This window comes from Myzus persicae, unplaced genomic scaffold, assembly GCF_001856785.1.
Source record: "Myzus persicae strain clone G006 unplaced genomic scaffold, MPER_G0061.0, whole genome shotgun sequence".
In the NCBI taxonomy this organism is placed as follows: Eukaryota; Metazoa; Arthropoda; class Insecta; order Hemiptera; family Aphididae; genus Myzus; species Myzus persicae.
Genome location: NW_019102855.1, coordinates 188,615 through 213,443, shown reverse-complemented (window position 1 = coordinate 213,443; position 24,829 = coordinate 188,615). Strand labels below are relative to the sequence as shown.

General features: G+C 27.2%; 3 protein-coding genes across 6 annotated transcripts; 2 read left to right on the top strand and 1 right to left on the bottom strand.

Annotated features, from left to right (window-relative positions):
- The first annotated feature begins 185 nt into the window (after window positions 1-185).
- Window positions 186-22,032, top strand: LOC111033254 (WW domain-containing adapter protein with coiled-coil). 4 transcript variants are annotated; one of them, XM_022313917.1, is made up of 13 exons: window positions 186-430; window positions 522-555; window positions 1,895-2,108; window positions 2,949-3,022; window positions 3,086-3,181; window positions 3,786-3,993; window positions 4,063-4,305; window positions 7,532-7,656; window positions 7,717-7,900; window positions 8,579-8,739; window positions 8,812-8,939; window positions 9,013-9,116; window positions 22,014-22,032. In XM_022313917.1, exons 1-12 carry the CDS (start codon window positions 390-392, stop codon window positions 9,104-9,106), a joined length of 1,602 nt encoding a protein of 533 aa, XP_022169609.1. In that variant the 5' UTR covers window positions 186-389; the 3' UTR covers window positions 9,107-9,116; window positions 22,014-22,032. The 4 variants fall into 4 exon arrangements, with proteins under 4 accessions (XP_022169609.1, XP_022169608.1, XP_022169607.1 ...); XM_022313916.1 differs by lacking the exon at window positions 22,014-22,032 and adding an exon at window positions 9,864-10,408; XM_022313915.1 differs by lacking the exon at window positions 22,014-22,032 and adding an exon at window positions 10,426-10,791 and having other exon boundaries at window positions 187-430.
- LOC111033253 (zinc finger BED domain-containing protein 1-like) lies at window positions 17,242-21,228 on the top strand. Its single transcript, XM_022313913.1, has 7 exons — window positions 17,242-17,701; window positions 17,826-18,334; window positions 18,479-18,772; window positions 18,841-19,065; window positions 19,132-19,622; window positions 19,688-19,902; window positions 20,011-21,228. The coding sequence occupies exons 1-7, from the start codon at window positions 17,620-17,622 to the stop codon at window positions 20,355-20,357; spliced, it is 2,163 nt and encodes a 720-aa protein (XP_022169605.1). The 5' UTR covers window positions 17,242-17,619; the 3' UTR covers window positions 20,358-21,228.
- Window positions 21,354-24,505, bottom strand: LOC111033257 (39S ribosomal protein L38, mitochondrial). The gene is made up of 7 exons (XM_022313920.1): window positions 24,216-24,505; window positions 24,001-24,156; window positions 22,660-22,865; window positions 22,482-22,600; window positions 22,243-22,401; window positions 21,699-21,923; window positions 21,354-21,644 (listed from the first exon to the last, which is right to left on the bottom strand). The coding sequence occupies exons 1-7, from the start codon at window positions 24,373-24,375 to the stop codon at window positions 21,443-21,445; spliced, it is 1,227 nt and encodes a 408-aa protein (XP_022169612.1). The 5' UTR covers window positions 24,376-24,505; the 3' UTR covers window positions 21,354-21,442.
- Between the last annotated feature and the right edge of the window lie 324 nt (window positions 24,506-24,829).

The window sequence follows — 24,829 nt, the reverse complement described above, 5'->3', positions numbered from 1 at the left end:
TATCCGAAATATTCAAGTAGTGCCTTCATTAACCAGGTACCTAAAATTAATTTAGTTTTAATTAAATTTTAAATTATTTTACTATCCATTGTTTGCACTGTTTATACACACCAGCTGATTTTCGAAATGACCAATGGCAGTGCGTACCTTCCCGATGGATGACAAGCCCCCTCCACTCTCCTGACAGCATCTTCACCCCGTCTAAATGTTTTTTCCTTTTCACTCCATTTTATTACATTTTACTATTGGTCTCTTTGATGGCGTCCGGTTACGATTAAATATTCTTACGTCTGATTCAGCCCTAGAACCACCGACACGTCCGCCTACATTTATCGTTAACGATATAATTCCATAGCCGGGCGGTGAATTTCCACAGATAATCGGCATTGATGGTAATGCATGCGAGGAAACTTCAAAGGATTAGTGATGGGTAAGGCCTACTTACCAAATTACGCTAATAACGTAATTTCAAATTATAATATATCGATAATAATATTAATGTTTAGCTATTTTGTTTTTAGGTATTATGACAAGAACCCGTCCCATCAGTATCAGGTAAATATTATTGGGCCTTGTGATAATTTATTGCATTGATAGGTATACAACTATGTCCTTCAAAATATTGGTTCATACGAAATATTTTTTTAATTAAAGTAAAAATCTATCTTCATCATCATTAAAAAACATAATTATTTTGCAAATATTTTCATTGTATTTAATAACATTCAGTGATTTTGCCTGATTTATTGAATCAAAAGTTCTGGAGGTAATATTATGTATCAACAACTTTACAATGTTGATACATATTTTGGGTAACAAATACATGGAGATAGAATTACAAAAAACATTAGGTTCCTAGTATATGTTTAGAAAATTAATTGTTAAAATAATTCTGATCCAACTTGCAAATCAAGTTATTTTTTCAATAATGACTAAAATGTTTAATATTGTGATGTTAATTGTTTTACTTTTTAGTTGTATATGCTTTATTGTGAACACCTTAAATCTATAAATATTGTTCATTCAATAACTTAACATTTTTACAAAAAAATTATATTGAATATTATTATTAGGTACCTTATCATATTTTATGTCTTAACTTTATCAAATGATCATATCATGTTTTTACCCAATAACTACTTTTTAGCACAAAATTAAAACCCAAATTAAGTACAATTGTGTATGATATTACAAATGAAAATATTTTTTTTTAAGTTTCTTATAAGTTATTAGTAATTTATAATATGTACAAGTGAATACATGTCTTATTTTAAAATTAGTGATATAAATAAAATTTAACTTGTCTGTTTAAACTTGCTATCCATTTAAAAACCGATGAAATGTAACATTATTAAAATCAAGTGCTAGGAAACCTCTATAATCCAATGAAATTCCTCTAATATTTATAAGTTTATGTACCTATTATCAGTCCACAGTAAAAGTTATCTGAAGATAAATAGTTTGTAGAACTAAATAATATAATATTTTTTTTGTTTGTATCTATTATGTTGTGGGTATATTTAATATGTTTTGCCTTGCAAACATTGGATCAAATAATCTACCAATCTAAACTCAAAGTATAGTAATTGTGATTAATGATATATTCTAATCAATCAGTCAAGCTATACTCTAACAACCAAGATGTACCTATACTCAGTATATCTAGTATCTACACTGCTAGCCAAGTATCGAGTAGTAGTACTGTGGTATCTTGGTGGCAGAGATAGCCATTCACTGTAGAAAAAAAACCGTGTAGATGCTGTCTAGATTAATATTGGTGTAGCAGCAATATGAGTTTGTTTAGTGATTGTACTATGTAAACTTCTACCCAGTATTATAAACTGAAATTTGTTGGTACACATTATTTTATTAAAATTAAAAATTTATTTTTCAGAATTCTAAATATTTAGTTTCAAAAAATTCTAGCAGTGATCAAAAGTATGGCAGTGTTAGGGGAAACGGTACCTCGTATCCAAGTCCTAGCCGAGGAAGTCCATCACGAGATCGATCATACTCTAGCAAAAGTTCATATCATTCTCAAAAAAGTCACAGAGATAAGGAGAGAGATTCTCGAGACTATAAATCTAGGAATAGTGATAAATATTCAGGTAAGTGTTTTAGTTAGTTAATAAAATACATACTAAATACCGTTATTATTCCCATAACCGTTATGACCCAGTTGTACTATTTGGTCATCTTAATTAGGAACTTCAGCTAAAAAATTTGCTGCAGCGACTAACGTAAACTTCTAATCTGAACTGGATCAAAGTTTATATGCTGGGTGAAGCTCTGATGGTTGACACTTTGTGGCACTGTAGAAAAACATAATCTTTAAACCTTAAAAAAATAATTCAGAACGGTTGCAAATAAACTATTTTCTTATTTTGAACTAAATATTATGTGCATGTTATTTATTTGGAACATTTAATAATTTGAACAAATTTTTTTTTGTTTTAATTATTCAAAGTAGGATTAACACATTTTAAAACTTCTACTAAAATTGAATCTGTTGGATAAATTTCAAAATATATAACCATTAGAAGTTTGAACATTTTCTAGTTTAAAATTTATATCAAATACCTGTACATCTTGTATGAACTTAATTACGCTTTGCTATTATTTAATTATTCTATGTGTTTGCCATCTTATATTGTTCAATTTGAGGTATCCTAGAAAGGAAATATTTCATAGTTTAGTAAATACTTTCTAATAACTAATAAGTAATCCACTTTATATACTTCTTTAAAAATAACTAAAATATTTATCAAATATCTAAGCTTATTGAAAAAAGTAAATGGTGATACATTTTCTATGATGGAAAGAGAAGATTTAGTGTTCTAAATGCTAATAATTCTTATACTTTATGTGCTTTGATATTTGTTGAAAGCATAGTAAAGTCCCTATGTATATATGAATTTATAGTTTGAAACTTAAAAATTTATTTTCAGATTATAGTAGGTCACCAAAAGATAGACGAAGTAGAGATGAATATAGAACAAACCACGATCGGATTAGTCCGGAAGTAATTAATTATTTTAATTTTATATTGGATTTTTAATTTTAACATTGTTATTTAATTTTATAGAAAATGGTTGTTCATTCTGTGAAATGGTCAAATTCTAGGGATTCTAGAGATTCTAGAGAATCTGGTCAGCGGAAAGTTGTTCATAGCTCTTGTCAGGTAAATATTTTTATTTTCATAATGTGTATTATATAATAATATCTGTAACATATATTGTTTATGCGATAAGTAAATTCATAAATATTTGTTTACATAGCATGAATAATTGGGTGTTTACCTACCAATGTATTTTACAAGACTCCTGTAGAATTTCAATTGCCTAGAATTTATTTACATTTCATAATTAACATTTATATCTAAGTGAAATCTTGTTATTAATCACGCATATTTGTCTAAAATTATTTATTGAATACCACCAAAATGCAGGAGAATAATATTGTACTTGTGGTTTTGCGATTTGTTCTTTTCATGTTGTTTGTCTTAGAATGATTTATCAACCATTATCTAGTGTTTTATCTTATACGTTATTTTAGTTGATAATTTATGCCATTGTTTATAATGATTTATATCGTTTAAGAAAAAAGTCATATATACACAACATGCGTGTATGTATCTCTTAGGTAAATAATATTGGCTTGAACGTGGCATCATTTTTTTGCTCTCAAAATTGTCTGGGTTATTTCTCAAATTAATTTAACAAATCTCATTCTTAGATTCACTTGTGTACATAGTTTGTTTTAGTTGTATATTTATTTATTTGTAGAGTAGCAGCAGTAGTAGTAATAACCGCGAATCCAGGTCTGGCGGAAGTTCGACCGTCACTAAGGTTGGTGATTGGTCTGAACATACAAGTTCTTCAGGCAAAAAATACTATTATAATTGTAAAACCGAAGTATCCCAATGGGATCAGCCAAGAGAATGGTTAGAAGCTTATCCAGCATCTCAACCTTCTCGAACACAATACCACCATGGTTTGTAATTATATTTATAACATAACTAATATTAGTTTTATTTATAATTTTAATGTATATTATGTACAGACAAACATTCCAATAACTCTATGATGAGATCATCATCCATGAGCAATCATGTGAACAAAGTTTCACAACAGTCCTCTCAACAACAAGTTAACTCTACAAGTAGACCAACTCACCATCAAAAAGATGCTTATTGGAACCAAATGCGAAGTAATAATCTTCCAATAAATGTCTCGCAATCTCTTCATGTTTCTGAGTGTAATGTAGATAGACTTGAACAAGATGGACCTACAATAATCAATTCCTGTAAGTTAAAAATGTATATTATATTAAATAATATATTTGTTTTCTCTCTCAGACTCATGTGCAACATAAATAACATAGCCTCACGCTTTCACCTAAAATTGTTTTTTATAATTTTTGAGTAACTTTAGAGTAAAATCATATATTGCAAAATTATAGAGTACACATTTTGGGGGTATGACATGTTAGTTTTGTATTTTATTATTGTTTGACTTAGTATTAGACTTTCAAAATAAAAAAATTAAAAAAATGTAAATTTAAATGATGTTTAAATTCTTTGGAGACAATATTTAGACAAATTGATACGTCATTCCTTCAAAAATATTATTCCCTATTATATTTGTAGTGGGTGATTTTACTCTAATATTAATCAAAAACATAAGAAAAATGATTTTGCATAAATGCATTTTGTCCATGTGCTGGGCCAGGGAGTGAAAACAATCATTGTGCTGACATCCTCTTAACAAAATACTTATGTAATGTTAATATTATTTACCTAAATAAAATAGACAAGATTGAAGTAACAATATGATTGAACAATGTTCCTTAAATGGTACACCTACCTTTTTTATATCTTATATTATATTTAAACTTAAAACTTACTTAGCACAAAAACCTGAAACTTATGATGTCGCTATGTGTGTTATGTGCATTCATTTTTCAAGCATTCTTATTAATTTTACAACATAACTCATCAAACATTTGGGACTTATGAATCCGTGCGTTCCTAAACTTTTGCATATTGTTATCAAATCCATCGAGTTTCATTTCAGTCCATCCTTTAGAATAGCAGATTGCTGATAAGTCAATCGGCTTGATTAGCTCCCCTCCAGTGGCTGACCGATCTGATGAATTTAGGAACACACGGAATATGTTCTGTTTTCCGACCCTATTAAACAGGGTGATTCACCAAGCATGCTCACCCCCATTTTTTCCTTTAATAATGAATTAATTCAAATTCTAATTTTTAGAATTATTAAATCTACTCAAAGACCATGTTTTCAAATTCTTGGAATTTTTTTGTGCTACTTAAGGTGTGTCTTGTTTTGATATGAACTTTTGTTTTTTCAAATACCTCTTTCTTTAATGTAAATTAGTTGGTAGATAATGTGTTTGAAAATATTAAGGATGAGTAGTTCCTTAAGTTTTTAAAAGGTTTGAATTAAGGATAATAGTCCTTAAAACTGGTTTTGCATAAATATAAAATAGATGTATAGTTGGATATAGTATTTATTGTACTTGAACCGTTTTTACAAATTATGAATGGGTTGGATAATATAAATGACTACAATTTCATAAATCACTATGGCCCTCATATCTCATAAACTTATTACTATGGACCTTTTATCCTTAGAACACAAAGTTAGAAAACTCAAAACCTAGCTGTACAAATTTGTATTTTTATACATCCTAAATTTCGGATAAATAATCTACTGTACCTATAATTTAAGTAGAATTGTGTTGTCATTTGAAAAACAACAATTTGTTTCTCCACAAAACACTCCTTAAATACTATAGATAATATCAAGAATTGTAAAATATTTTCTTAAACTATATTTAAGAATTAAAAAAAAAAAATATTAGATATCTGCGTTATTGAAGAAAGAAAAGGATGAGCATGCTAAATGAATCTGTATATTACTAGCTTAAAGTTGGTTTTTACATAGATTTATTTAAATTTATCTTTATTGAATAGTTTCTATATTATATTATCAAATGTATTGTTTTTGTATGATATAGCTATTGTTTTTTTAAATAAATAAACAAGAATACTTGACCTGCTGTATAGTAGGTGTTTAAATATAGCTCATCACTGAGTTGGTCACTAGTAGTTACTTACTGCAATAAATATTGTATTAATTTTTAATTAAATTACAAATCACAATTCACCAACCATGATACTCACCCTCGTGTTTTCCTTTAATAATGAATTAATTTTAATTTTAATCTGGAATATTTTTATTTACTTCTAGACCATATTTTCACTTTCTTAAGATTTTCTATTCTACTAAAGGAGTATTCTGCGGCAATAACAATTTTACAAATGGGACCTCCCCCCCCTTCTTTACCATAAATTATTTAGTGAATAATTTTCTTATCATGTCCTTAATAAACCAATTAATCAATACAGTTTTAAAATACCCATAGCCTCCATATATATATATGTGTTTAGATATGTTATTTATTGAGTTATTTTGTAAACCTTTCCCTGTTCACATATGGCCGCATGACTTCAACGTTCCTGCGGGAATGCTTATGCAGTCCGCTATCTAGTTGTTTTATATGTTTATGCATTATTCATAGTTCTTTAGCAAAGTTAAATAACTCAAAAACTAGTTGTTCAAACTTTGATTCTGATACATCAACATTTTTGGAAAAATTATCCATCAAATAATTCACATTAAAGAGGAGTTCTTAGTTTAAAAAAAAAAAACAGTGTATTGCAATACGACTCAGTTTGATTGAAAAATTCTTTAAGTAGTACAAAAATTCTCAAGATTTTTTTATATATGGTCTGTAAATATATTCTAAATTGAAAACACAGATTTTAATTAATTTCATTATTAAAAAAAAGGAGGTGAATGCACTGTATTACATTAATAATATTACTCTATTAGTATTATTTTTTTTTTTTTTTTAAATTGAATTAAGTTTTTCATTACACAATACTGTCAATACACCAAAAAACAAAGTTTTCAACTTTAATTATAAATACTTTATCTCTAAGAACTTATTTTGTTGTAACATGTAAGGTTATTAGCAAAAGGAACATTCAACGCAAAACTTTTCTTACTCATATGCATAGGCGGTACTACGGGAGGGGCTGGGTATGCAACTGCCCCTCCTGTGGACTGTACCTTATTATTCTATCTAATATATAATTCCTTGAATTATCGATTTCCTAACTCTAAAAATATAGATTTTTATAGTGATTACTGATTACCTAGTATAGTAGTGTAGTATGCTGGCACTGAGAGAGATACAAATCTTATTTTTGGACTAATAAAGTAAAATATATAAAATATAGTTTTAACTATTTTCTGGCCCCCCTGCCAAGAGGGTCTAGTACCGCCTATGCTCAGATGTACATTAGTACGTTTAAATACCTGACTAATCATTAAACAGTATTTTCTTAACTGTTAAATTAAAACTTATATAAATAAACAGTTATACTCAAGATCTTCAATGTATAAATATATAATACGTTAATTATTATGATATTAATTAGGCGATTCTTCGCAAACCCAAGATATGGAATTGTGTAGTGGCGACAGCACTCCTACTTCAGAAAAGTCCTTTCAACTATCAAATGTACCTGCACAAAGGCACAGTTCTTCAACTCCTCAATCACAAGTATTTTTTTTATAATTAATTCAAAAGTTAAATATCCTAACTGAATTTATTACAATTCAGGTAAAAGGAGCTGAAGTTAACAGTGAACCATGTGAAAGAACAAATGTTGATGTTGGATCAACAACACCACCATTATCAAATATAACTCAGAATTTAGTTGATTTATCGACGACCAATAATGTTACTGAACGAAGTCCACCCACTCCTGCAAGCACAGAAACTAATAATACCCAAGAAGTTAAAGGTAATTATTTAATTTGATAGCCTATACATCCCACATTTCATCTTAAATAGTAATGAAATAAACATATTCTAAATAGTCCATTGAACTAATTTTCTAGTCTTCGAATTTTTAAACCTGAAAGAAATTCCATAATAGTCTGTTAAAAATATTTTTTTTCAAGCTTATACCTTATAATATTATATGCTTTTCTTATCACTGAAAATCCCAAATAGTTCTGGCCCAACCATTTTCCACGTCTATACTAACAACCAGTTGACCACTCCAGGTGCTTGAAACTTCATTCATTAGATCAAATAAAGTTCTAAAGCCTTCACAATATAAAACACCCAACTATTTGTTATCTTTTTACCATATCGTAACTTATTTATTTTATTTTTACTACTTTTATTTATTATCCTTGTTTGTTCTTTTGATTTTGTCTGTCACCCTGATTGGTAAAATAAATTAATACTTAATCGAAGTAAGGATTTTTTTTAACATTCGAACAATACCACACAAAAATGTGATTATAGCCCAACGAATTCTTTTTGAAAAACATGTTATTCCCGAAATCTAATTTTATCAGACAATAATAAGATCATTTTTAAAAATGTTATTTATAATGTTCTTAAAACAGTTTTTAACATAAATAAAAAACTAATGTGTTAATCATGTTTTTTAATGAAATTAAAATAAAAGGAAGTCCTGTAACAAGCCATGCAGAACAAGTTGTCCAAGTCAACAATGTAATGAGTTACAGACAGCTTGGAACTACAACGTCTCCTGTCATGTCAAACTTTCTACGTGATGATTTAACATCACACGTTAAATCGTGGCCAGCTGATATTTTAGCAAAACAGGTAAAATTATTAATACGTAAATTCATTTTAAAAACAAATTCAGTATATTAATAGCTGAGTATTTCATTTAAGGCACAAAAATTAAATGAAGAAGCCCATATATTAGGAAGTGTACACTGTTCACGGGTATCAGCAGAACTCAAATATGCAAGATCTATTGTTCGTTTGACTGAAGTGCAAGCATCCTTACTAGAACACAAGTGAGTTTTCATTATATAAAAAAACCTCCATTTAACTTGGTTCTTTATATTTCTTATTCAATTGGGTTTTCAGGGTGTTATTTTTACAGCAACAAATTAAAACTTTAGAAAAATTAAAATCTGAAAATTCATTTATGGGTGAAGGAGATGAAGGAAGGACGACTTAAATATACTATGGCAAGTGTTTTTGTTATTTAAATAGTTGTCAACTTTACCACAAGTGACCACAAACATTTTTTTTTGTTATGTTGATTTTTTACAAACTTTTTATAATTTTGTTTCTGGGTTTCAAGACCAAAACTAATAACTATGTTCCAATTGTTAGGTATTTGGTATTCTTTATTTATCATTTTGAAGTTATTTTTTTTTAATCATAGCTGTCAGACTTTTTATATTATTTTAAATATAGGTACTTATTAAGTACTAATATTAAAGTCTAATTTGTTCTTACATAAAACACGTTCTATTTAAAAATATATATATCCCCATGAAAATCTTAGTATTATTAAAACAATCACTTTTACTTCTGAATACTGGTAATATATCATGTATCTATTGATACACATAATCAGATGGAAATTAGAAGAATTATTTTGAATAATTCAGCACCATTTTTTATGTCACAGTTTTGTTTATTTTAATTATGATGTTTGATGTCCATATTTAGTATGTTAGATACTCAAATATTTGTTCTAAAAAAAAAACCAAAAAAATAATAATAGCATTATATGAAAAGTAAACTTTGTTTTGATAAATAAATAAATTCAATTTTAGAATTTATTGATAGAAAAGTACTTTTCATTTAAAACATAAAAATCATCAAAACAAAATATTTTTTTACATTGCATTTCCGTTTGTGTTTTGTTTAATATTTTAACCTGGGATACAAATGTTAGAAGTGATGTTTGATTATTCATCTTTCAGGCTTGTATTCTAAAGATATAATATTATCTACCTCAACATTTTCAATTCAACTAATTACACATTGTATTGTTTTTTTTTTTTTTTGTTTAATAGTAAAAACAAAATATTTAAAATTATTTGTTTCGTTAAGATTAAATATCAGAACATGAATCAATCTAGTTTTTGTAAAGTATTGCATACAATTTCTTATATCATATTTTTGTAATATAGTTATTAATTATGCCATAATTTTCTATACATACATTTATTTTTCTTCAGACTAAGTATTATATTTAAATTATTTGATTGGTGAATTAAAGTCTGTGTTGCTTAGAAAAGTAAATATTTAAGGTTTAACAATATGCAAGTTATTTTAGTTTATTATTAATTTATTTATTTATGGTAATTTGAATTAACGGGTTTAATTTAAATGAACCACACAAACTATTTTTTCTTGGTCAATTATATTCCATTTGTAAAAATTTGCTTAAATTATTTGTGGTATAAAAAAAAATTGCATTGTAATTTTATATTATATATTTTTTTCAATATAAAATTTGTTACTAACCGCTCCCTATTTTAGATTTTAGGACCCAACAACTAATGCAGTTTTCTATCAGATCTCAGCGTTATTATTATTAATTCTACATAAAAAAAAGAAGATAAGCAATTTTGTAATTATAATCTAGAACTTAAGACTGATAGATATTGACAATGAAAATTAAAATTAATTTGTTGCCTCCAATTCTTAAAACAAATAGAAAAATATTTATTATTATAGATCAATTTGACCAAAATTAAATCTTGGAAATAATTTAACATATTGTTCTCTGTATCCAGTAATAATTAAATTATTATATGAATGTTATGTAAAACTACTATTAAGACTACCCAGTATCTATTTAAATTATTTTTTATTAAGTATTACATTTTTATTTTAGCCTTTTGACGTTCATCAGAGTTATTTGTATATTTTTGCAATGTAAGGGACATCCTCTTTATACATACAATATCCTAAATATTATGATTATTAATAAGGTTACAATTTTAGTACAATAGACACCAATTTAAACCAAATTAATTTGATAGTAATAAGAGAACAGGTATTTTCTTTTAACATTGAAGTCTGACTTATTTAGTTAATAGCAAGATAATAGGCAGTGTACTATCAAAACATCTTATAATACAGAAGCAATAGCATTTATTTAATCAATATTTATGTTGCATACAAAAAATATTTGTTATTTATTTTAATTATAGTTATATAATTATCTCAAAATTGTTCAACAAAGACAAATAATTATATGCAAATACATTGTTTAAGTCATTCTAATTTTTGAACTTGAAAGTTAATTAGTGATGTCAATGGGGGGGGGGGGGGGGGTATAATTTTATTCAGACATTTATCAACTTTAAAATAAATATTTGCATATATTTTAATAAGGGTTGATATCAAATTTTGGCGTTGCTGAAATTATTTAAGATAAATTATGAACTTCTGCCAAATCCAGTATTTTGTGACATTATTTATTTTATTTTATTTAGGGAAATTATAATGTAGCAAAAAAATGTGTATAGATATTAACTACTTATGGTTTTATTAATTAATTTATATATTTATTAAACAAGAGCAATTTTATGTTAATCTAAATTTAATAAATTGAAAAAAAATAACCTTTAAGATTTTTTAAATTCAGCTGTATAATGATTATTGACTTATGATTTAACCTAACCTTGACTCATGATATTTTTTTTTAAATATTAACCCATTTCTCATCATTAAATTAGTGTTAAAACTTAATTTGTGTTTATCTATACACTATTTTATATGCGCACAACATTGCTTGTTTCTTACGTAATTTGTGGACCAGACAAATCCAAAGAGTAGCTCTATGAATAAATAATGTTCCAAGTTCTGACTTATAAATAATGTTCAGAATAATAATAATGATGTATACTTACCTAAGTTATATGTATTAAATTTATTTTTCCTTTTGTACATTTCATTTATTATGTACTAGGTGCATTAATTTATCAAACTTTTCCTATTGTACATATTTTTTTAATAATATAATAATTTAGACTGTTATTAATTTAACAATATTTTATGATTGTTATTATTGGTGTTTTTCAAATGTACAATTGAGATGAGTGGTAGGGTTAACTTTGTGATACCAATATACCAATTCTAAAATAAATTGCTTATATATCATTAAAAATAAATTTTCATCACTTGTTTCATATAAAATGAACCATTATATTTTACATTTTTTTAATCATAATACAATGTTTTCATTAATAAAATATGATATAAAATGGTTTTTTAAGAGTTTTTCCTGAAATTAATTAGGATAATTATAATTGCCAATGGGGCAATTACACATATCTTAAATTTTAAGTTTTGAACCCACATTGCAACCACATTCACCTCTTTCTGATTAAAATAACGACAAAGTATGTTCAATATATCCTTTGGGCTTTTGCCCATCGGGTGTTACCTTCTCTAGTTCTCTTGTGTTCCATAATCTTTTTAAAAGTGTCAACTTCATCTGCAGTGCTGCATTAGCCTCTTTTAATGATACTTGACTTAAATTTTTTTTGATTACTAAACCAACAACGTTTCTGAATGCTATCGACATTTGAAAAAAATTCTTAAGTGTAGACAAGGAAACGTTGTGGGAAACTAAATATTAATGGCGATGACACAAACCCACAAATCATATTTCATATCATTCAAGCAATGTTTTAAGCACAATTTAAGTTGAATATTGAAATCACGTAACTGTATAATATCAATTAAATATGCTATTGCTAAAATAAATAAGTATATTACGATTTCCTGTACTCCACGCGCCATCTATAGGAGCTTTTGTCTGGGATTTAGGCGATAGTCGATGGCTATCAAACACTGAGGTAAGACTAATAAAATACGGGTCACGATGTAGATAATATATTTTACGTGGTTTATACACAGTAAAAAGAAATGGGTAAGTGCTGAGTGGATTTTGCTCTGCTGTAAAGTAGGTTACTACTTACAAGTGGGTCACCGTAATGGATAGTGTTAAATTTGTATTTTATGATGTACAATCATTGTTTCCAAAAAACGATTCTGAGCGGAACCGTCTGTCGGCCTATAATATAACTTAGTAATTTAATATATTTTTTTTTTTTAAAATTATAACGTTTATTGAGAATTCACAATCTGTACATTATATAAAATAAGTAAATATGATATAAGTAATATAAAGACTTTGAGTGACATGAAGGAAGACTCGCAGTCGAGTCACCTTAGACAAAGAGTTATAAAAAAAAAAAAAAAAATTAATTAATTAATTTTTAGTTTTCTTAAATGTATTTTAATGGTTAAGCAGGTCTCTGCACCAGCTGCGTTTGAGACGTCTTGTGGGGTTGTCTGGAAGAGTTTTTGAGGCCATATATTATTTATATTATACAATATATTTGATGATATTATTGTGGTTCGAGTAATTTATTTTACTAATGATTATTATTTATTAGTACTACATTAGGTTAAATTCCACATTTGCTAAAAATTACATTCCAAAAGTCATTGTGTGTACTATGTATAAATTATAATAATATACCCAAAAAGTTTCAAGTGGGTATCCACGAATAATATTTTTAAAAATTACAACAAAATAACTTAAATCATTGTTTTTGGTTATTTAATGATATATAATTGCATCCAAATTATTTGAACATTATTACTTCAAAAAAAAACTGAGTACATTTCATAGTTACTGAATAACCTACCTACTTGGAACATTGTTTTAGATTTTCAATCCTTAGCTTTAAAGTATGTTGAACATTTTATACATTTTTAATTTGATAAATTTTGTCAACATTTTAACATAAAATGAAATTGTGCAAATGTATTTTTAATACTTTTCAACTGCTGCTGTAATATATCGGGAACCTTATATTCAATTTTCAAGTTTTTTGACCTAATGAATAAAATTGTATTGCCATTGACAGAAAAAAAACTGAAAATGTAAGTAAACAAGTCAAAATATTTTTAAAATGTTATAAAGTAGGTATAAAAATCTTAATATAAATATCCATCAAAAACTTTATGTATCTTATACGGTTGTCTTATTTTTAGTTATACCAAAAACCAAAAAAAATAGATTTTGTGAAAAACTGATTTTATATTTTGTTCATTTTTCCTGATGCTTTTGAAAACTCGGAAATGTCAATTTTGATTTTTCCAATGCATCAACTAGATTCACTTCACTACCAGAAAAGTCACTGATGTCAGTTGAAAATCGAAGCATTGTCTCAACTATGTATAGACGTACCTATAGTACTAAACGTCTATACTAACCTAACCTATACTGCTACACTTGTACTCATAGGTACAAAAAAATAAAACAACACATCATTGTACATTTTTACAATCCTTGTGAGAATGTTAGGTAGGTACCTATCGCTCCGCTCAGAATCTAAAATGATCTTATAGTATTTATTTTTAGTTGACCTTCTGTCATCTGAGATGATATAGGTGCAATTTGGCTGGTGCTTGGGGGTTGCTTAGCACCCTCAATATTTTTCATATTTATTTTCATTTTAATAGTCATTAGGCATCCATAACCATAAGATAATATGAAAAATAATATTGGGGCTTCAGCACCCCCACTTTTTTCATTGAAATTGCGCCCCTGGACTCATCTCATAGAAGATAGAAAATAGAATTAAATCTTAAAAGTAGACCATTGTTAATAATTTCAAGTTCAGAGACATATGCAAACTTCAAAATGAAATTTCTCTTATTTTTGTTTATTTGACGAATTGGATAGAATTACAAATAATTAGTTAGTTTGGGGCCGGAAGAATTATCGAAAAGTTAAAAGTGTATACTCTGTCCAGCGAGAAATCGCGCAAGTTTGGAGCATTCCTCCCTCACCACGCTCATAAAACCTGTTCACCATGGTAGGGTGTCGCGTGGGGAAAACTAGATTTGGCCGGTCCGCGGTGCGTTCTCTCGCTGAACTAAGTATAGTTGATTTTAATTTTAGATTCTGAGCGAATTGATTTTACAATAATTTTTGTGTGTGTTAGGTACCAGCAAATTTTTCATTTTTCTATCGCTTTTTTAATTGTTATCATCACTATTCACCACGAAACCAATAAAATGTTAAAATTACCTTATTTCCTCTAGGTTATATATAATTAATGAGTTAACTCGAATAATGTGTTTACCTATTAATACATATTTTAGATTTATAAGTTTAAAATTTTTTTTCGACGTGGAAAATTTCGAGTAACGTCCTATGTAAACTCTGTCTTACGATCACTACTTAGTATAGAATAAATATTTTTTTTGGTGTGTACGAAAAAGGTAGAAATTCGAAATTATGCTTTGAATTTCAACTTCCGTATCTTTTCGGATAAGGAAGTGAACTTAGTTGGTAGTTCGGTAGATCAAAGTTTAAAATTCCCAGAAGTTTTCAAAAGCTTTGAAAGCGTTTTGAATTTTTACTTGAAAACAGTTTTCGATAAAATCGATTTTGTTTGTTTGGTGTACCTCAAAAACTTAATCACAATAGATACTTGAAATTTCCACCGAATATCAATATTAGAATTTTCTATACAAAATCAAATTTCAAATTTAATTAGTTTTTTTATTATAAAAGTAGATAAAATTTTCCTTCAGCTAAAATACTTATCTATTATTAATAAAAACTTATCATAAGGTTTCCTCATAATTAGAAATTTAAAAAAAAAAAAGTACGTAATATTCTACACTAATTTTGTATGAGCTTCTGAAGTTAGAATTTTGAAAATTATTAAATTACCTTGTATCTATACCTACCTTTATCACGTGATAATAAACAGATTTTAATTAATTCGTAACCACCAGGTTTTTTTGATTTACAGATTTAAATTTCATGTTTGGTCGGTCAACATTAAAAAAAATAATTATTCACATTGTTTGTATATTTTTAATTTGTGTAAAATACTATTTATAGAATAATAATATACAAAGTATAAAGTTCGATATTATGATTATTATGAAAATAATAGAACTAATTCTGCCATGAACATATTGTTTGTTTTCTTGGCGACTATTTATAAACGGCGGTGGCCCTTTCGCGATATGAAAACTAGTTTTGGTCTATGGTGAAGTATGGTTATAGCAGGTTATAGTCGTGCTCGGGGTGGTAGTGTGAGCACTGTTCTTGAACGCTGCCCTGTTAAATTGTAATTATTCTTACCAGAACATGTTTTCGTACTTCTCATTTTCCTCAGTTCTCAATATTATCACAGAAATATGATTTTTCTTCAAAATAAACTCGAAAAGTTCTTTTAGATTATTTTATCTTTTATCGAGTACATTATATGTTTAAGATTTTGACTTAAGTCACACATATTATAAATTTAGTAACATAGGTAGTACTTCCTGCTTTAATAACTATCAATTTTTCATTCGAATATTACATTTATAAAAATTTGTTTGAATAAATCTATTGGCTAATACATGTGTAAGAAATAATTGCGTTAATTTAAATTTTATAAACATTTTTTTTTTTTTGAAATACTATATTCCTATTTTTTTAGATTGTTCAAAATAAATAATGAAGTAAATATTTTTTGAAAATTTAAGTATAGATAAACAAATACAAATATCCAAACAACCAATCAACTTTAATATATTTATAAATATGCGTAGGTAATAAATATACGGAATACGGATGTTTAATACAAAATAATTTTGAAAAATTAAAACGATATAAATAATCATTATTACCTAGTATCATGATAAATTTAAAAATTGTATTTTGGTTTCCCGCCATAACGTTATAACTGTTTATCATTTTGTTATAATATAAATGTAAATCACGGTCTTAGAAGATCTACTAAGACCGTGTTGTAAACATTCACCTCTTTGATTAGAGAATTTCGGCCATTTTGTCAGCTTCATAATTTTAATGTAGTAGGAAATACTAGGAAATAGGAATAGCCAATAAGGTACTATTTATATAACTATCTAGCATTTTTATATGACTGTGGTCGTAATTTGACAGCATTATCCGCCAGAAGAGCTGAAGTCTGTAAAGATGATTTTTCAAAAAATACTATGTAGCAGTACGAGCATTTTAATTTTTAACTCTAAGAACAAAATATGCAGTTTACTTCCTAAATTATTTTTTTTGTTATTTTTTCTTTTGAAAATGTTGATATATGTATGTTCCAAATGTTGGTGAAATCAACATTTATCTATATCTTACTTTTTTAATGTTAGTAAAACACGTAAAAATTAACTGTAGATTTTTATAGATCTGTGTATAGTGTTGTATTAGGGTTAGAACCTTAGATCATATATGATAATTATATATATATTAAATATGATCGTATATGATCTAAGGTTAGAACTTACGTTAGTAAGGTTAAGTAGTATAAGTCTATCGTCTATGCATATTTTGTCACTGGGTATAATAATCTAAGACCGTGTTGGGTACTATTCATACTCAACATGTGGCTACACTGGAACACCGTTTTTAGCACTCTGAGAAGTGTCGAAACGATATTATCTCCCTAACAAACTTGGAACATCGATCGATGTTTTTTATACGGGTTTTGATTTTCTGTGTTGTGTTTATTTCTTCTTTTGTTATTTGTTGTCCTATAGTCTATACCCCTATCGGCCCTATCCGAAAATTGATTTCGATAAAAGCAATATAATTATCGCATTATCGATAGTCAACATTAAATGTGAAATATCCGAATTTTGGAGGCAAATTTCAAGTACAAATACATTATGAATCGGAGTAATAAAATATCAATTGAATTAAATCCATTTTTGCAATCGACATCACAAATCCAGTCCGGGACATCAAACAGTAAGCTGCGGATTTATTTGAAATTTGTAGAAAACGTCTTTAAATTTGATTAAAAAGCAGAAATTATTTTAAAATTTATTAAATAATTTCTTGTGACTTTTAAACATGTTTGTTGAATTTACAGATGGCAAAAAAAAAAAAAACAAACGTCCTTATACTAAAATAGTGCCGGACCGTTCTAACGTTGAAACTGTCAGTTATCAAAAATTAGTTGTACCAAAGCGTATGCATAGTCCTTACTGGAAATATTTTGGTTTTCCTGCCTCAGAGAATGGCAATATAATTACCCAAGATCGAATTATATGCATACTTTGTAAAAAGCAGTTTGCTTACAAAAGTAATACTACCAACTTAAGAGTACACTTACAAAGCAGGCATAAGACTGAATTAGTGGTACTGGAAATGGGATCATCAAAAGATGGAAGTCCAAAAAAAAGACATGGCAAAAATGAACTAATGTTATTAGCTACATCTGAAGGCCAAGTGGATGTTAATAGGTCAAGCTGCAGGATAAAACATCAGGATGTGTATATACAAGGGGAAATTAATGAACAATTTGTGGGGGAACACGTTGCCAATATCCAAGAACAAACTCCTCAGATGTCAGTTATTTTTCAAGAAATTGATAATTCAGTGAGTAATAATTTGTTTTCAATGTTTTTTAAATAGTAATTCAATTATTTTATGATAAGCCTTGAAATTATGTCTCATTTATGAATATTATTTGTTCACCGACTAATTAAATATAAATTATAAATATTTATCTTTGTTTTTTAGTCGAATGATGTTGTATCGGATGCTATTACTGATTTTGTTATAACTGATCTCCATTTACCAGATATTGTAGAAGGCAGAGGCTTTCAACGTCTTATTGCTACATTGAGGTCCCCATGTGAAATTCCAGGAAAATATAAATTAGAACAGTGCATAATACCAAGAATTTATGAATCTACCAGATCTGCTGTTCTTAATAGCATTGCAAACAGTTGTAGCACTTTTGCTTTAGGTATAGAAGAATGGAAATGTTCTAGCTTAAATATTTATATTACAATAAGCGTATTTTTTCAACAGGTAATATTATTGATTTGAGTTTAAAATAACTTTAAAATAATCTAATAAAAATTTTTTTAAATGTCTAGTTGGATAACGAAGGTCTGAGTATTAAGCAACTAGCCACAATTTTATGTAATCCTAATAGAACTGCTAATGAATGGTGTGGAATTTTGGGATCCTTGTTTTTAAATTGGAGTATTAATATTGAACAAGTAAAAACAGTCATCAAAGCATTTTCAAACGATAATTTAGATGCAGCATTACGAACTCAAGGTTTCGTTCTGATACCTTGCCTAATTTATGAATTACAAGTGTGTATACTTTGAATTTGAAATTCAGAATATTTTCATTTATTTATTTTTTATTTATTTTTCTAGAATTTATGTACCAAAAATTGTTTTGAAACTGCAGAAGTATTAAATGTTTTAACAAAATGTAGAACAGTTTCTGCTAAATTACATCACCATAATGCTTTGACATCTGTAACAGTTCAGGATAATGTTGTTCAAGTATTTAATTCATTTCTCAGTCGAGAGTACCCACAAATTTGGACAACCACATATCACTATTTAGAACGTTTTGTTCAACGAAAAGAAACCATAAAAACTTTATGCAACACATTGGATATTGGATTTTTTCCCCATGAGTTATTAACTGATAAAGATTGGTCAGTTATTGAAGATATTGTTACAACTCTCGAGCCTTTAAAAGTCACTGTTACTACTCTTAGTGAAGAAAAGATACCATTGATATCATTATTGAAACCTTTGATTAATCAACTAACCAGCTATCATTTGAAAGTTAAACCCAGTGATTCAAATCTTGCTGCTGGTTTAAAGAATACATTTGCCAATGAACTTCACTGGAAGTAAGAATATGATACATCAATAATATTTTTTTATTGATTTGCTCATTATTAATTAAAAATTTTAGGTACAATAATATTGATGTACAAACATTTTTACACATAGCAACATTATTAGATCCGAGATTCAAAGATTTTCCTATGACTGAAGGTGAAGAACATCTTCCAACAATTAAACAGGAACTTGTAAAAATGGTTGAAATTGAAGGTTCTGTGACTTATGATACTAAATCGAATGTGACAGAAGTTGACACTAATGTACCTAAAAAACCTAGAGTATCAGGTTAGTATTTCAATATTAATATAAAAATTTGTAAATTGTAGAATAATACAGAAATATATTGTAAAAATAACCAGAATATATTTGCAATTAATTCAAATTATGGTTTAGGTATTGGATTTTTACTTGGAAGTGTTGCTAATGTAAAAAGTTCTCCCATTGTCAATAAACATAATATGTCACTTGAAGATCGACTTAATTTAGAAATTGCTCAGTATGAATCTGAACCAACTCCTTGTCTTGAAGAGTGTCCACTTTTATGGTGGTCTCGAATGTCATCAAAATGTCAAAATCTAATAAGGCTGGCAAGAAAACACTTTGTGTATGCTCTTAGTGGATCATCTAGTAAACTTCCACTTGAGCTACAAACACTGTATTATATAAAAAGATCACAAATAAATCAAGAACTAGTAGATAAAATGATGTTTATTAATGCAAATACTGTAGAAAATAATTGATCTTAAAAAAATTAATTTGTTCACTAACCTAATTTCCCTCTAACATTTAAAAGTAAATAATGTACATCATTTTAATTTTAAAATATATTTTTATTGCTGTTTAGGTTTTTTTTTTTATATAATTTAACTATGTCTGCATGAGTGATAGTTTTGACTACATTTCATTCAACAATAACTGAATATTCTGACTATTTTTAAGTTACATGAGTTAAATTTAAATTATTTTATATACTTATGCTACTATGATATTGTTATAAGCAATCAATAAATATTGCTCTTTCTATTTCAAATTTTTTGCAAAATAGATATAACGTAGTTTTGAAATAACTAATAAGTTGTATTTATTTATAAATGTTTATGTCTTATAATTAAGTTGATGGATGGATATTTTATAATTATACAAATAATTTAATCATGAGTATTTTAATTTGTAAACCAGTACAATATGATCTTTCATCTTTTTGGCTAAGTTCTTAGTGAATTATTGAGGAACTAGACAGAAATAATATCTAAATTCGAACCGAAATATACAATTAAAAGTTTAACAGAGTACAAACTAACTTCTAATCAATATTTTTCTTCTTATAAATTTATAAATATATATTTATTAATTTATATTTTTTATTGTTTTATTAGTGTTTCATCAAACTTATTTACACAAATTATAGAGGATGCAATTTTTAAGGATTTGACATAATATTGGTTTTGTATTTTATTATTTTTTCTTTATGTGATGTTAAATAGCTTTGAGTTAATATTAAGGGAAATTGTTATGACGTCATACTCTCTAAAAAAACTTGTATTGTGAAATTTAGATTTTAAGATTATCCTAGAGCATAAAAAAAGACTTATGTGAAAGCATTTTTGTATTTTATGTTGAGCATGGACCAGAGAAAGTAAGCAAACACACTAGTAATGTTCTCTAAGCAGAAACAATAATAAAAGGTTAAAATCATAATGGCAAACTAATACAATTTGGTAAAATAAACAAGAATATTTATTAAAAAATGACATTCAAGTTTATTATTTTTTATAATGAACAAATATGTTAATATTTAAACTGTAAGTAAATCATTTGAAAATTGTTAGTAATCATTCACTCGTCCCCATCTTAAACGTTCTTTTTTCATCTCAAGTTTTAACCAAGACGGAGTAGTTTTCTTGAATGGCACTGCATTTGGATACTTAAGAGGGGGTTCAGGTTTTTGGAACGGATGTGTTTTTCTCAGTTTCCTTAATAAAAATTCTTTAGCTATTTGTTTTTCATCGCGATACTTATCCATGTACCTAAAATAAAATTATTTTAAGACATTTAAAAGTAATAAATTATTATAAACTTACAAATTGAATGGTTCTTTGAGAGGGAACCATTTTTGTGGTTTAATATATGGAGGTTGAAAATCATATTCATAAACTGGTTCTTGCATAGATAATTGATCATGATAAAACTTTGTCAATGAATTATCCCAATCAGTTTGATAAAATGCTAATCCAGCTGGTGTCATAATATCTTCATGAGAACGATAAAAATCAAAAGTGCTAAATGTTCTTTCTGCCAAATCTATTCTAAAAATAAATTACTATAAGTAACTGTCTTTTTTGAATGTATATTATTACTAATAGTATAACAAATTAATGTATTTTACACTGTTACAGCTCGAACAGAATATATTCTATCAAGGTCAAACAAATATAAAATGTGTACTACATTATATGTTTTAATAAGGCGGCACGAGGCTTCAAGTAATTATTTTTGCCCACCCACTTAATATTAGCATGTATAGTTGATTAATATTATAACTGTTTTATTCGTTTTAGAAATGTACAAACTATGCCTTTGGACACAATAAGAACGCATGATACAAGAATTAAAAACTTAACTTACTTTTTGCTAACTGATTTAATTGAAGAAAAATTAATTTCTGTGGATTGTTTGTAAAGAATAAAAATCATTCTTTGGTATCCAGTTCCTTTTGCCGGAAATGGTTGTAAATAATTAAACACTGTTTCACCTCTATTAACATCTCCATCTGGTATATTTCCCCTATAAACATAATTATATTTATAGAATATAAAAATGATTGGTGATTCTAAACTATAACAGAACTTATGTAAAATACATACACTAGCCAATGGATGTATTCAGAATTTTCTTTATGTAAATGTCCATCTGGATTTGTAAGCATTAATGTCCATAGTGTCTTTTCGGGGGCTTCAAAATGTACTTCCGGACTATACACAGCCTATTACAACAAAATTATTGTTAACACATTCAAACAAAATTTTAAAACATGATAAATACCTCATTCGGTTTGATAATATTTCCTCGATAAACAGGTACTTTATTTGAGTTGCATTCATAACTAATATCCATTTGAATGTAAGGCGTGAAATAGGCATCTCCAAATAAATGTTCAAAAATACCATAATATTCTGCTACTTTTTTTATATGTAACGGAGCATTTGTTTTTGACCAATCATTAGATATTTCATCCAATGATACAGGTACTAAATACAATTAATCATCACACATGCGTTTAATTAAATATAATAATATTAAGCATTCTTAAAATAATTTCTAAATTTTTAATTTATGTACTTTTTTTATACTAGGTCGAAATACACAATCTATATCATAAGACATAATAAGTATTTAGGTTAAAAGACATATAACATGAGTTTACAAAAGAGAATACAATGATTTAAGAAGCCACCCAATGATGACACTTAAATGTTAACTTTTTTATATAAGTAGAGTTGTCTGTGACAGAGTTATTGTTATGATTGGTATTCGGCATTTTTATCAAGTAAGCAGAAAATTACTTTAGTGAGAAGGGAAATTAATGGATTTATGAGAGACTTAATGTCATCTACGAACCTTGACATTATCTTATTAATATCAGGAGGGTAAAGTATTGTGCTATCGGATGGAGCGTTAAACATTACGTGTGTGTAAGTCTGTGTTTGAGGGATGGGTTGATTAGGAATTGAGCAGTTAATTGGGTGACTAGCTTGTACATTTGTAAATTTACTTTCAGAATTTTCATACATAAAACTATTTAATTTATGTACTTAAACATGGGTATTGGTTCAAAGAATGAAATGAATTAAAAACATGCTTTTTTTAAATTACACATAAAAGTTAATTTTTAGCCAATATGTATTGGCTAAGTGCTTATTTGTTGTTTTTAAATCTATGAAAGAAAACTATAAACTTGACAATTATTTAACATCATAATTAATTCAGTTAATTGCAATTTGAACCCTTTATTTCTTTTCAACTAAATTATTTTAAACAATTTCATAGTTTATCAATTTTTTTTCCAATTCATTGTGATTTCAATCACAACAATTAGATATAAGCATCAAGCCTATTTCAAGGATAGTTTATGACAACTTTAAACTTAGCAAAGAAATATTACAAACTTTAAACTGTCATACCTAGTGCACAAACAGTATGTTATTGAATAAGTTACCTAACCTATTGTTTTCCTACACAATTTTTATTTTGAAATCAGCATATAAAATAAATTTTATTAAAAAAAAACCAAAAACCGTTGGAATATTGATTCAAGTATTTTTAAGTCTCTATAATCTATAAATATACTTAATACACCTGGAAATGTCACCATATTATACATACACTCGTTATTTCTGGACAATTTTTCAAGTTCAGCATTGCATTTTATTTTTTTTATAAACTCAATTCTCTTGGATGTTTCTAATTTTTTGTCTCTCTGTGGTGTAGGTAATCCAATATCAACTTTAAAGTGAATTTTTGGATCTTTGAAGTTCATTTCTAAATATAAAAGTTATTTTAATAATTAATGATGCACAACTTTAGTATAAGAATAATACCTTCCAATCTCTCTTCTAGTGTTTTTGCAATACCAGGAGGTTTCCCTAAATTTCTACGTTGACTTCTGTGCCTTACACTCATAACAGCAAGTAATTGATTTTGTTTTTTTAGCAAACATGTTACCGAAAAAGACATACTGTTATTCAAATTTCTTTTCATACAAATTTTATATATAATTAGGTATTTTATAATTTTTATTAATGACAAATTATAGCAAAATTATACACGGTTTTAACTTAAGTCGAGCCAAGAGGTAGATACTAGATAGCAAATATTAAATGATAATTGATAACACTGTTCACTGAATTTGTAGCGCCGGCAACAAAAATGATATGGAGTTAAAGCTGAGAATTTCTTATCACAATCTCAAATTTGCAAATGGGTAAAAACGTTGATATTAAACACATGGAAGTGGCATTGATCACGGACTAAGATATATTTTGATGCAAAATCGTGAAGCTAACGATAGATAACATTTAATAAAATTATTATCGTTCAATTTCTTCCATCAACTATAAAGTATAAACTATAAAGAGCTTTACGTCATTACTCTTACCGTTGTTGGCTTCAATTCCTATGCACAGTGTAGAATGTAGTTGTATTATACAATATT

Excerpts from the sequence above, each read along its gene's own strand:
- LOC111033257 (XM_022313920.1), bottom strand. The coding sequence starts at position 24,375 with ATGAAAAGAAATTTGAATAACAGTATGTCTTTTTCGGTAACATGTTTG. Across the intron at positions 24,157-24,215 it reads ACTAGAAGAGAGATTGGAAG|AAATGAACTTCAAAGATCCA; the intron begins GTATTATTCTTA and ends TTTTATATTTAG. Across the intron at positions 22,601-22,659 it reads ATATTATCAAACCGAATGAG|GCTGTGTATAGTCCGGAAGT; the intron begins GTATTTATCATG and ends TTGTTGTAATAG.
- LOC111033253 (XM_022313913.1), top strand. The coding sequence starts at position 17,620 with ATGAATCGGAGTAATAAAATATCAATTGAATTAAATCCATTTTTGCAA. Across the intron at positions 18,773-18,840 it reads TAAGCGTATTTTTTCAACAG|TTGGATAACGAAGGTCTGAG; the intron begins GTAATATTATTG and ends TTAAATGTCTAG. Across the intron at positions 19,903-20,010 it reads TAAAAAACCTAGAGTATCAG|GTATTGGATTTTTACTTGGA; the intron begins GTTAGTATTTCA and ends ATTATGGTTTAG.
- LOC111033254 (XM_022313917.1), top strand. The coding sequence starts at position 390 with ATGGTAATGCATGCGAGGAAACTTCAAAGGATTAGTGATGG. Across the intron at positions 2,109-2,948 it reads GAATAGTGATAAATATTCAG|ATTATAGTAGGTCACCAAAA; the intron begins GTAAGTGTTTTA and ends ATTTATTTTCAG. Across the intron at positions 3,023-3,085 it reads ACGATCGGATTAGTCCGGAA|AAAATGGTTGTTCATTCTGT; the intron begins GTAATTAATTAT and ends TTAATTTTATAG.